The sequence below is a fragment of the Cervus elaphus genome, chromosome 7 (assembly GCF_910594005.1).
Source record: "Cervus elaphus chromosome 7, mCerEla1.1, whole genome shotgun sequence".
Taxonomy (NCBI): Eukaryota; Metazoa; Chordata; class Mammalia; order Artiodactyla; family Cervidae; genus Cervus; species Cervus elaphus.
Genome location: NC_057821.1, coordinates 50,619,434 through 50,632,010, shown reverse-complemented (window position 1 = coordinate 50,632,010; position 12,577 = coordinate 50,619,434). Strand labels below are relative to the sequence as shown.

Here is a 12,577-nt window from a genome sequence, read left to right as displayed (position 1 = left end):
ATCAACTGAGCCACTAGGGAAGTCCATGGGTCTGTTTTATCTTTGTTATATCTTCTTATACCTTTCCTAAAGGTGATAGTGAGCTTTCCTGATAGCTCAGGTGGTCAAGAATCTGCCTGCGCACCCCCGCCACTCCCCACAGTGTCCTGTTCTGGACCAGACACCCTCCGTGCCGGGGCTGTGACCTCCGAGGCCGGGCCCTGCAGGCGGACGTGGGCACATCCCAAGGCCTTTGTCCAGAGCCGGGTGACAGGGCCTGGGCCTGGGTCAGCAGGGGCCTGGGCACGGGGCCCTGGATTCGGGCTTCGGCACAGGTGGAGGTCCCAGAGGAGGAGACCTGGCGTCAAGGGGTTTGTGTTTGAGGCTTTCATGCTTCTTTGTACGGGGTTTATTGTCTTTTCTTTCAAGGCTTCAGGTTATGCTAAGTGGGGTCTTTCTCCCTCTTTACAAAATATTCAACTTGTGTAACTGTGTTTAGATTGATCATTTTGAGTGATTTTTGTTATAAACTTATACCTATAGGCCCCAAACACAATCTAGAAATGGGACCAAAAGCCAACAGCTCCTTCCCGACCCTCCCATGCCCAGCACCCTCTCTGTATCAGTGTCGATCTCAGCCGTGTTCACGTGTTAGAACCCAAAAGGGGGTTCTGAGTCCCCCGAGGAAAACGAGTTTTGGGCGTGTACCTGTTTGCTCGTCGAAGCAGGGCGTCAGTGCTCACAACAGTTAAGATCAGATGAGACGCGGTCGACCTGTGGCCTGAATTTACATGACACTGATTTTAAATCCATCCTTTCAGACTCGCCACCATGGATGCGCTGTCAGAAGCCAACGGCACCTTTGCCTTGACCCTTCTGAAAAAGCTGGGTGAAGACAGCTCAAAAAATGTGTTTCTCTCACCCCTAAGCATCTCCTCTGCCCTGGCCATGGTCCTCATGGGGTCCAGGGGCATCCACAGCCCAGATGTCCCAAGTACTTTCGGGAAGCCGGTTCTGGGTGGCGGCCTACAGTGTTTCTTTGTCCGGTGTGCCGGAGTCCACGATGCGAATCCCAGAGGCCTTGCTCGACAGACAGGCCTCGCTCCCCATCTGCCCCATCCCTGGGCCTGCCGTCCAGTGTCTCTCTGGCTGGTGGCCTGGGGCTCCTGACTGCGCAGCACCCGATTCCAGCAGGACAGGCTTGAATGAGCAAGCGTTCATCGAGCCTCTGCTCCGACCCGCTGCCTAAGGCCCTGCTGGCCGAGGCCCGTCCTGCCGAGACGCCCAGAGCCAGCCCCGAGTGGGCTGCACGGGGTGTGGACGTCAGCTCCTGGGCCACAGTGGCGGCGGGGCGCTGACCTCTGCCCCGTGGGGGTCACAGCCCTCCCTCATGGGGGTGCCCTTACCCCTCCCAGGGCCTGGGGTCCAGAGGGTCTCCAGGTATACCAGAGTCCTGATCCCTCCCCTTGAGCCTGGGCCTTGAGTTTGACCTCTGCCCTAAGGCCATCACTTTCAGGGTCCTCTGGAGCTGGAGAGCCTGCGAGTGAGAAGCATTTGCACTCTCCACCCAGCAAGTGTTAGGACGCAAATACGGGGGTGCTCACGCTCAGTCGTGACCGGCGCTTTGAGACCCGCGGACTCTAGCCCTCCAGGCTCCTCTGTCCATGGGATTCTCCAGAGAGAACACGGGCGTGGGTTGCCATGTCCTCCTCCAGGGGATCTTCCCGGCCCAGGGATCGAACCCGCAGGTCTTGAGTCTCCTGCACCGGCAGGTGGATCCTTTACCACTGCGCCACCGGGAGACGCACGTGTTCCCTTTAAGTTCTGCCTGAAAAGGGAGCAGTCCCCTCTGGTGCTCGTCACTGACTCCCCTCCCGCTTCCCAGGCTCTGAAGGGGCCGCCCTCTCTCTGGGCACCTCCTGTGCAGGTTCCGATTCTGGGGGGAGGGCTGGCCTTCCCGCCCTGGACGGGCGTCTCTTCAGGGCTCCCGCCCGAGCTCCTCTCCTCCAGCAGAGATGCCCCCCGACCCTCCGGCCTCAGCTGTCTGGACCTTCTCTCTGTGGCTCCCGTCAGGCCGCCCACGACCAGGAATGACCGGGACCGGGCCTCAGACTCTGCGTCCTGGCCGCATGGTGCCCGCTGGGCTCCTGTGATCCAGGAGCGGCCCCGATCCCGGGAGGAGCTCTCCTCTGTGTGACACTGTACCGCATTGTCACGAGGCCCCAGCAGGATGGCTGGGCGTTTCTGCGCCCTGGCAACAGGGGGCAAGACAGCGAACATGGAGTTGCCAGGCCTTTACGAAGGCCCGGGCCCAGAAGAGCCACTTCTCCTGTGTCCCACCGGTTGGAGCCTGTCCCGAGGTCAGTCTAGACCCGAAGCAGTGGCCTATATGTGCAGAGACGGGAGGCCTGTCCGCCGGCCCTGTCTGCAGGCAGACCGCGAGCACAGGGCACTGGGCTCACCGAGGGGCACTTCTGTGCCCGCCATCACTGTCTGACCCCCGCGGGAGGCAGGCTGGGGGCTCCCAGAGGCCTTGTGCCTTTATTTGGGTGAGTCTTGCTTTAAGCTGCGGGGAGGGTCAGTGCGGTTCCTAGGCTTACTTCAGTGTTCTATCCATCACTTGTAGTCAATGCATACTGCAGTTGTGAGTTTTTATGTTTTTGATTTCAGACGCTCTCTCTAAGCACGAGCAGTGGCGGAGGTGAAGATGTCCACCAGGGTTTTCAGAACCTTCTCAGTGAAGTTAACAGGCCCGGCACACAGTACTTGCTCAGAACCGCCAATAGGCTCTTTGGAGGGAAGACTTACGATTTCCTCTCGGTAAGTCATACTCCCGTTTTTCCGAAGCAGATAGAGACCGAGGTCGGGTGGAGGCGGCAGCTGGGCCTTGTGGTGCAGCTGAGCCCTCTTAGCCTGAGACCCACACGGTGGGCGGGGTGTGGGACCCAAGCCACAACCTCACGCTTCCTGGAACTGATCGGTCATTGCCTATAAGAGGAGGCATTGTTCACATGTGACAGCATTGTTCACATGTTCGTGAAGCTTCAATGAGATGAATGTCAGAGAACTAACACGGATCATACAACAGTTGCAGATGAGTTGGCCCAAACAAAGAAGTGATCAAAAAAAAAATTTCTGATATTGTTTTTCACATGTTAGAAGTTTTCTGTGCATTGTGACGCTTGTTCAATATTTTTGTACATGTCAATATTTTGATTATCTTTTCCTATGCAGAATTTTTTTTGAAGTTTTTGTCTTTTCACTCTTGGTCCACTTAATTACAGTGCCTTCGTGATTTTTAAATTTTTTTAATAAACAGCTCACTAATCTGTGATTGTGTCCTTATTATATAAAAATGCAGACAAAGCCAGAGTCCTGCCACACTCTCTTCCACGCTCTGGCCTCCCATGCCCAGTATAAGGGCTTGTCCCCTGTGCATAGAGAAAGTCTTTGCATCTCACGACACGTGTGTCTGTTGCCATTCAGTCGCTGAGCCGTGTCCGACTCTTTCTGATCCCGTGGACTGCAGCAGGCCAGGCTCCTCTGTCCTCTACTGTGTCCCAGAGTTTGCTCAGACTCATGTCCATTGAGTTGGTGGTGCCACCCAACCATCACATCCTCTGTCTTCCCCTTCTCCTTTTGCCTTCATCTTTCCCAGCATCAGGGTCTTTTCCAATGAGTCGGCTCTTGGCATCAGGCGGCCACAGTGTGGGAGCTTCAGCCTCAGCAACAGCGTGTGTCCGCCTCACCCTTTCCCACGGTGGTGGGCAGCATCCTCAGGGTGGCTGTACTGAGATGCAGCCGCCAGCCCCCCGGGTGGGCGTGGGGTGGGGCCAGCCCAGGCTGAGCCAGCAGGGACCGTGTGTGTGTGGATCTGTCCTGTGCGTGCCTGCTACTCCAGATGGACTTTAGAAGCAAGGAACAGAGGGAGGCTCTCAGATCTCAGTGAATTCTGCCTCATTCCCGCCCCGACGGCTGCAGCCCTTCCCGTCGTCCTCAGGAAGGGTAGCAGGTGCGCACGTCCACCCTCTGCTCAGCGCTGTGGGTGCTGAGCCTTTAACATTCTGATTGTTCATGAGACTGAGCAGCTTTTCACGTCGATCAAGCGTTTGTCTCTTTTCTGAAAATTGCCTGTTTATATGTCCTTTGTGTAGTTTTACTTCTGGGCTTTATCTCTTTATTTTTAGTGAGTTTTTTATATGTTTAGCATAGCAATCATATTCTGTTATATGATTTTTTTCATTATTTTTCACACTTGTTTCAGACTCTAAATTAACTGTTTTAAAACAGGGGGTGTAAAGTGAATGTAGTCAGCATGAGGTCAAATATTTGTAAGGTTTGTACACCACGGTGTGCAGTTTTTTACAACCTGGTTTACTTGTTTTTATCAGTCTTAGCTACTTGCTAGTTTACTGTCACTTTTTTTTTTTCAGTTCTACCAGTTTATTGCTACCAACCGGTCTCCCTCCACCCTCATGTATGCATGCTCAGGCATGTAACCCCGTGGTCTGAAGCCCGCCAGGCTCCTCTGTCTGTGCACTTTTCCAGGCGAGAATATTGGAGTGGGTTGCCATTTCCTTCCCCAAGTATTCTCATCTTTCTATAAATGTTAGATATACAAAAAAGCAAAACTTCCAGTAAACACAAAGAATTGGCTAATTTTCCTTCACTTCCTTTCTTTCTGGTGGATATTTGAAGAAAAGCATTGATATCTAAAATGTTATTTTGATATGAAGTGTAAAATCAAAAGATGAGAAATATTTGTTGGTTATTTCACAGTGATCGAGGATTCCAACAATCCAACACCAATCGCAGTGTATAATTAGATATTCCTTTAGTTTGCTTTTTGACTGGTCATTACTTACTAAGCAGTAATTTGAGAAGCAGAGACTTCTTTTCAGATGTGCTTAAAAGCTCTTGAAATCACCAAGGGTCTGATGAGGTATCGGCTTGTAGGTGACCACTTTGCTTCCTGACTATGCCTTAGACTGAGAGACTGCCATCTTTCTCCAAAGCCCCGATGAAGAAGTGGAGCAGTAGGCTGGCAGAGCCTGAATGATGTCAGCGTTCTATGAAATGAGGCACCTGGACCAGGAGATAGAGGGTCCACGGTGTGCGGAGAGCTCAGCCACGTGACATCAGACAGAGCCAGCTTCTCCTGGTCCTCAGAGCACCTCTGAGACGTAGCTACTGCTGCGTCCTTGCTTCCAGGGGGCACGGAAGCCAGAGAGACGCAGCAACCTTGCCAGGGTCACCCGGGAGTGAAGCCCGGAACTTGTGCTGCCGGCACTGTTGCCACATGGCCTCTCCTCAGTGGTTGTGTTGCTGTTTAGTGGCTAAGTTGTGTCTGACTCTTTGCAACCCCATGGACTGTAGCGCACCAGGCTCCTCTGTCCATGGGATTATCCAGGCAAGAATACTTGAGTGGGTTGCCATTTCCTTCTCCAGGGGATCTTCCCCACGGAGAGATCAATCCCTTGTCTCCAACATTGGCAGGCGGATTCTTTACCACTGTGCCACCTGGGAAGCCTGTGATTTTACTGTCATTTATTCATTGTAGCTGAAAACTGAGATACCGGATTGAAGGTTAATTCCTCACACTCGTTTGTATATTCCACAAGGAACCATCCAATGATCAGTGTTGAGGTTTGGCGCCGTGAAGAAGTGAGCTGTTGGCGTGGTCTGTTTCTGTAGCCATGTGATTCTGTCACTCCGTCTCTCCTAGTCTTTCAGAGATGCCTGCCGCATATTCTACCAAGCAGAGATGGAAGAGCTGGACTTTGTCAGCGCTACGGAGGAGTCCAGGAAGCACATAAACACCTGGGTAGCCGAAAAGACAGAAGGTGAGGACATGTCAGTACTTCTGTTTCCATGGTATTTGAATCAGTCTTATTACCCATCAGTTCCTTCCCAAGACCAGCAAATGTCAACAGGAATGGCTTTTTTCTATGAATAACTGTAACTTTCAAAATCCACTCCTGAAATGTAATCAGGAATCAATTTCTCTATCTTTCCCCCCTCCTCATCAGTATTTGGTGCACCTCTTCCAGAGCAAACACACTTTGGTTTTTTGCTGGTGCAGTAATGTTCATATAGTCTGCCTTCTCACAAAGGGCGGAAGGGAAACTCTGGACGCGGGCTCCACCCCCCTGCCTGTCCAGCGGAGCTCATGTGCTGCGGGTCGCTGATCATCACTGCAGGACACTGGGTCAAGCCCCGGTCCACCTGCGGTTCTTCGTTCTCATGCTCGCCACGCTGGCTTCGACCTCTCCCCTTCAGGACAGTCCCCTCACGTTGTAGACCGAACATTCCTTTTCTGTCACTGTGAATTATCCTGCCCTTATGATTTCTTCATTGTATGTGTTTTATGCAACTCAATGTATCTATCTGAGCAGAGATTTTAAGGTTTTGGTCGCTGATTTGGCTTTAGGGGCCAGGCTGCCTGTACGGGATTCCCTGGTGGGTCCCATGGTAAAGAATCCACCTGACAATGCAAGAGAGGCGGGTTGGATCCCTGGGTGAGAAAGATCCCTGGAGAAGGAAATAGCAACCTGGACCAGGTCTTGCCCGGGGAATCCGATGGACGCAGGAGCCTGGTGGGCTACAGTCCATGGGGTCACAGAGAGTCGGACACAGCTTAGCGAGTGAACAGACAACTCGCTGTCCATGGTTGTCTAGGGGACAGTGAGCCCTCTGGTCAGTGCCTGACTCCTCCAGGGGACGGGCCAGTAAATACTGTGCCCAGCACCTTCCCCAGGAAACCCTGCTAGCTCACTGGCTCTTTAATTCTGCTTTGCAGGTAAAATTAGAGACTTGCTCTCTGCAAATTCAGTTGACCCCATGACTCGTCTGGTTCTCGTGAATGCCATCTACTTCAAAGGAAACTGGGCTAAACCATTTAACAAAGAGCACACCATGGAAAGGCCATTCCACGTCAGCAAAGTGAACAAGAATGTTTCATGAATTGAAGGAGGTTCTTGGAAACGGTCCCTGGTGTCCCCTTGGTTTATGGAGCGTGTGAGCAGGCTGACCTCAAGGAATCTGTGCCTCTTGTGGCCTTGGCGGCCCAGATGTGGATCCTGGCAAACCCTGGCTTCCTCTCGCCTGCTCCTCCTCTGCTGTATCATCGGGGGGGTCTGTGCGGAGGTGTTCTGTCTTGTATCACACATCCCCTGGGGCAGCTCATGGGTCTCTGGGCCTCCTAGAACTCCCAAGATCCAGGTCAATCTCGAGACCATGGCTATGAAGCTCCGTGGGCTGGATCCTACCGTCTGACCCCATCCCGTCAGGAGCTACCAGCACAGACGCCTTTCTCTGCAGGGCCGTCCAGAAGCCTCCTAGCGGTCTCCCCAGCCCGGGTTCCTGGTTCCTGTGTCCCTCCTCTGAGCTCTCGCAGAGCCCGGGGCCTCTCCCAGTGGCTCTGATCTCCCAGAGCCCCTCGGGCCCGGGTGCAGGACCAGGGAGGTTACTTGGAAGTTTTCCTGATGACCCAGGCTGGGCTGAGCATGGCGGGGTAGGAAGCACAAGTCAGACTGTATTGTATGTTCATTAATTGCATGTGTTGATTCTCGGCCGTGCCGGCTCTCCTGGCCGCAGCCTCTCCTGCAGCTGCCGTGGCAGAGGCCCTCTGGGCTCCGTGCTGGGGCTCCTCCTGCTGGCTCTTCTCTTGGGGCCGAGCTCGGGCTCCAGGCCCGTGACCTCAGGAGCTGCGGTCCCGGGCTCTCAGCCCAGGCTCAGTAGCTGTGGCCTGAGGGCTTAGAGCCCCAGGGCTGTGGGGTCTTCCCAGACCAGGGATGGAGCCTGTGTCTCCTGCATTGGAGGTGGATTATTTACCCCGAGCCACCAGGAAAGCCCTGATGTCTTCAAAGAAGAGCCAACATGGTTTGTTCATGAGTCAGCTGTGGGGTGGGGGGACAGGGGCCCAGGACACTGCAGGGTTGACTGGGGAGGAGTGGTGTCGCCATGAGCAGAGATGGGAAAGTATAGATGGAGCAGGTGTGGGGGGAACCGAGCCGCCAGTGTGGAAGCCGACACGAGGCTCCTTTGCATCCAGATGCAGATGTCAGGTAGGCAGGAGCCGGGGAGAGGTCCTGCTGGGAATGTCCGTGCGGAGCCCTCCTGGGTCAGCAGGAGAAGAGAAGCCTGAGGCCTGAGCGCTGGGAACCCGGGGGTGGGAGCTGGAGCCGAGCGGATAGCTGACGACGCGGAGCTGGGCTGGGTCTGGAAGACAAGACAGAGTGTGTGTGCCCAGGTGGCCGGCTCTGATGACTCGTCCAGCGTGTCCACTCATCTCGTTTCCACTTAAGGTTTAATCCTTTCCTTTATAGGACGTGGAGAAACCTGTGCAAATGATGCTCACGAAGTCCACCTTTAAAATGACCTACATTGGAGAGATAAGCACCCAGATCCTGGTGCTTCCATACGTCGGCCAAGAGCTGAACATGGTCATCCTGCTGCCCAGTGAAAGCACCGACTTGAACACGGTAACTGGGCATCCTCGGGCCCGGGGTCTCATCCGGATCCCTGCCGGTCACTGGGCTCCGGGAAATCGTGTGCAGGCGGCAGGCCGCCGCGGGCCCGCAGGGCGCAGAGTGTGGGTCACAGGGGACGGTCCCCGGGGCAGTGCTGCTGCAGACCCTGAGATCTTCTACCTTCTCCTGCAGGTGGAGAAGTCCCTGACCTACGAGAAATTTGTCGCGTGGATGAAGCCGGACGTGCTGGCCGAGGAGATGGTGGAGGTGTTCCTGCCCCGGTTCACACTGGAGGAGAGTTACGACATGGAGGGCTTCCTCCGGAACCTGGGCATGACCAACGCCTTCAACGCGCTCCGTGCCGACTTCACCGGGATGTCGTCCGGGCGAGGCCTGCACCAGTCCAAAGTTGTGCATAAGTCCTACGTGGAGGTCACCGAGGAGGCCACAGAGGCCACGGCCGCCACGGAGGCCATGGAAGTATTTATCTGCATGCGGAACGTGCCCCGGTTCCATGCCGACCGGCCCTTCCTCTTCTTCATCCAGCATGGCAAGACAGGGGCCATCCTGTTCTGCGGCTGCTTCTGCTCGCCATGATAAGGTGGTGGAGGCGCCCCGGTGCTCCTCACCATTCTCCCCGATATCTGGAAGAGCTGAAACCCCAGTGACCTTGGTGAAGGTCCACTAATAAAGGGCTGATGGAGACCGCCTGTGTGTGTGTGTGTGTGTGTGTGTGTTTGTTTGCCGGTGTGCGCTCGTGTCCCGCGTCTTCTCAGAGCTGAGGCTCTGTACCGCATGAGTACCGCATGAGGCACAGTTCCACTTCTGGGTCTGTCTCCAGAAGAATTAAGAGCAGGGCCTCAGACACTTGCAGCCCCGTGTTTGTAGCAGCATTATTCACAACAGCCAAGAGTGCAAGCCTCCCAATGTCCGTGCCGAGATAATGGTAACAGAGTGTGGTCTCTACACACAAAGGAGATGCATCCAGCCTTTAAAAGAGGAAGGTAAGCGTGACCCAGGCTCTAACACGGGTGACCCTTGAGGATATGATGCCAAGTGAAATACACCAGTCACAAAAGGACAAGTCCTGTGTGATCCCTCTCACATTCTTCCCCACATCTGCACTCCCTGTCTTCCACAATCTCCCGAGTTTGACACGTTTGGGAAATTAAAGTGGAGGTAGCCTGGTTGAAGCTTCAGAAAAAGGGCAGCATACCTCTGACCGACTTCAGACCCTGGACCCTGCCTGTACCCCATACCTGCCGGCAAGCATGACAATCGTTACCAGCAAGTCAAGGGGCACTTTAGATATGAAAGCGAGTGGGTCTTGGAATTTCTTAGCTTCTGGGTGCTAGGACCCAGTCTAAGGGATCTTCTGATTCTCAAGATTAAACAAACAGCATTGCAGCTATTAGGGAAAAATCTCGACCTGCGATGATTTCATAGAGCTGATCATGATATCATTGTGCAGTCTGGGATTATAAATGGGAGCCCCCATATCCCTAGTGTGAAGTCTCACCCTTGGGGTGGACGCACAGCCCGGGATCCTTTCCTCGCTGGGGGTCCAGACGGACCTCATTCGGGATTTCCCAGGGATGCTAGAGTCTGGATGTCGGCTGGGAACCCAACCTGGTGATGTGTGCTGGTACTTCTCTCTGTTGTTTCCAGGTCTTCTCTTTTCATAGCTGCATGCTGAAATTAAGGAATGTATTGAGAATTAAACCTGTTTATTTCTGTGTAACAAGCTGGAATCAAGATTGCCGGGAGACATATCAATAACCTCAGATATGAAGATGACACCACCCTTATGGCAGAAAGCCAGGAGGAACTGAAGAGCCTTTGATGAAAGTGAAAGAGGAGAAGGAGAAAGTTGGCTGAAAACTCAACGTTCAAAAAGCGAAGATCATGGCATCTGATCCCATCACTTCATGGCAAATAGATGGGAAAACAGAGGAAGCAGTGAGAGACTTCATTCTCTTGGGCTCCAAAGTCACTGCAGATGGTGACTGCAGCTGTGAAATTAAAAGACGCTTGCTCCCTGGATGAAAACTTATGCTAACCTAGACAGCCCATTAAAAGGCAAAGACATTTCTTTACTAACAAAGTTTCATCTAGTGAAAGTAATGGTTTTTCCTGTAGTCATACATGCATAGGAGAGTTGGATCATAAAGAAGACTGAGCTTGAAAAATTTAATGCTTTTGAACTGTGGTGTTGGAGAAGACTCCTGAAAGTCCCTTCAACTGCAATAAGATGAAACCAGTCAATCCTAAAGGAAGTCAGTCCTGAATATTGGAAGGACTGACGTTGAAGCTGAAGCTCCAATACTTTGGTCACCTGATGTGAAAAAGTGACTCCTTGGAGAAGACCCTGATGCTGGGAAAGATTGAGGGCAGGAGGAGAAGGGGATGACAGAGGATGAGACGGTTGCATGGCAAAACCGATTTGATGAGCTTGAACAAGCTCCAGGAGTTGTTCACAGACAGGGAGCCCTGGCGTGCCGCAGTCCATGGGGTCACAAGAGTTGGCCATGACTCAGTGGCTGAGCTGAACAGAACAGGGGATTTCTTTTGTTAAGGAATCCTTCAAACGGAAAATGAAGGTGAAACTTCTGGCAAACCACCTGAGGACTTGGAGATTTAAATGTGGCTTTTCTGTGCGGAGAACCGCACTGTTTACCTGCGGAGCTCTGTTCTGGATGGTGGTTCAGGCAGCAACCTGAAGGCCAGGCAGCAACAGTCAGGGGCTCTCTGGGGTTTTGGTTCAGACTCACCTGATTCCTCAGCCACGCCTCCCTAGCTCAGAGCTGGGTCACACCTGCCCTGCCCCCGGCGTGGCTCTGAGGCTCTGAGAGCTGAGGGTGGGTGGCTCCAGCTCAGAGAACTGTTGGCGGCTGGAGCAGAGGGAAAGGGGCTCTCGCCCACCGGGGCCTGGGAACCAGAGTCACCGGTCATGAGCCCGGGAGCAAGGACACGCTGCTTGTGAGGAAACAGGTGTCTTGGTTTCCGATGCCCGATCACCACAAACTCAGGGTGAATGTGTCCTGGAACCTCGCCATATGCACGACATTAACATACAATCGATATCATGTATATAATTTATATGTAATATAATTAACAACAGCAATTAGTGTCAGGCTGTGTGCACGTTCGCCTGAGACGCGGCCAGGGAACCCAACGGTTCCCCAGGGTCCTGGTTCTGCTCATGGAGCAGGTAATCTCTGGCCAGGGTGGGGGTCGGGGGTGGTGGGGGATACAGGAATCACCTAAACTCTCATGGTGACAAAGTCTCCGCTGGGTCTGGAAAATTCTATGACATTGCTGGTGAACGATTTTCACTTTCATTTCTATACATGCTCTTCCCTGTATTCCCCAGGCCAGGTTAGATTCAGCCCCAGAGAGAGTTTTTCTCTCTTCCTCCGCTTATCATGGTTTATGTGCTCCTGGGCTGCATGAGTCTGTGACACCCGTCCTCAGCTGGTGGGCACTGCCCCCCTGAAGACAAGTAGCAGCCCTGGAGGTATTTCTCTTGTCATCACTGAGGGAGGCGCAGCTGGCCTCTCGTGGGAGGTGCCCAGGCAGCCACACCAGGAATGGCCATCTGACCCCACTTGTCAGCCGTGCTGCCTTTGAGAAATGCTGGCTGGACATGTAATCAGCTCCCTTTCACGTCAGAACCCACCACACCTCCAGCACAGTGATGAGTCTGGAGGTTTCTCTTTGAGGGCCTAGTGGGTGAGGTGCAAAGTCAGGGGTGGTATTTCCCATCAACAGTGGTGGACACAGATGTTCACCAAGCTTCCCATCACGTCTCACTGACGTTAACAAATGTGACACGCAGTGTCTTCTGGAAACTGCCCACCAACTCTGTGGAGCAAATAGGTGTAACTGCTGTCAGGAAGTCAGGTTCAGACAGTCCTGAAAAGGAAATACAAGCAACGGTAGCACACGTCTTCACCGCGGGCTTAGAGACACACGTCTGAAACATGAGTTTGAATTTTAACATTGCTTCTGAATTATGTCTGTCTCCCTCTTGTTTCTGCGGCCCCCTCCCTGGCGTCACTCCCGACACGTCCGCCCCGTATACCCCAGCCTGTGTGTCCCCCCGATTCCCTGTTCCCGCTGGGCTG

At 53.4% G+C, this 12,577-nt stretch overlaps 1 protein-coding gene across 1 annotated transcript in view; it reads left to right on the top strand.

Moving 5' to 3' along the window:
• The window catches only part of LOC122697669 (serpin B6-like), a 50,130-nt gene that overhangs the window by 22,179 nt on the left and 15,374 nt on the right, over positions 1 to 12,577 (top strand). Inside the window, exons 5-6 of the mRNA XM_043908661.1 lie at positions 8,307 to 8,462; positions 8,643 to 9,150. Of these exons, the coding sequence (XP_043764596.1) occupies positions 8,307 to 8,462; positions 8,643 to 9,047 (561 nt within the window). The 3' untranslated portion in view covers positions 9,048 to 9,150. Of the gene's footprint in view, positions 1 to 8,306; positions 8,463 to 8,642 lie in introns of the transcript that reaches the window.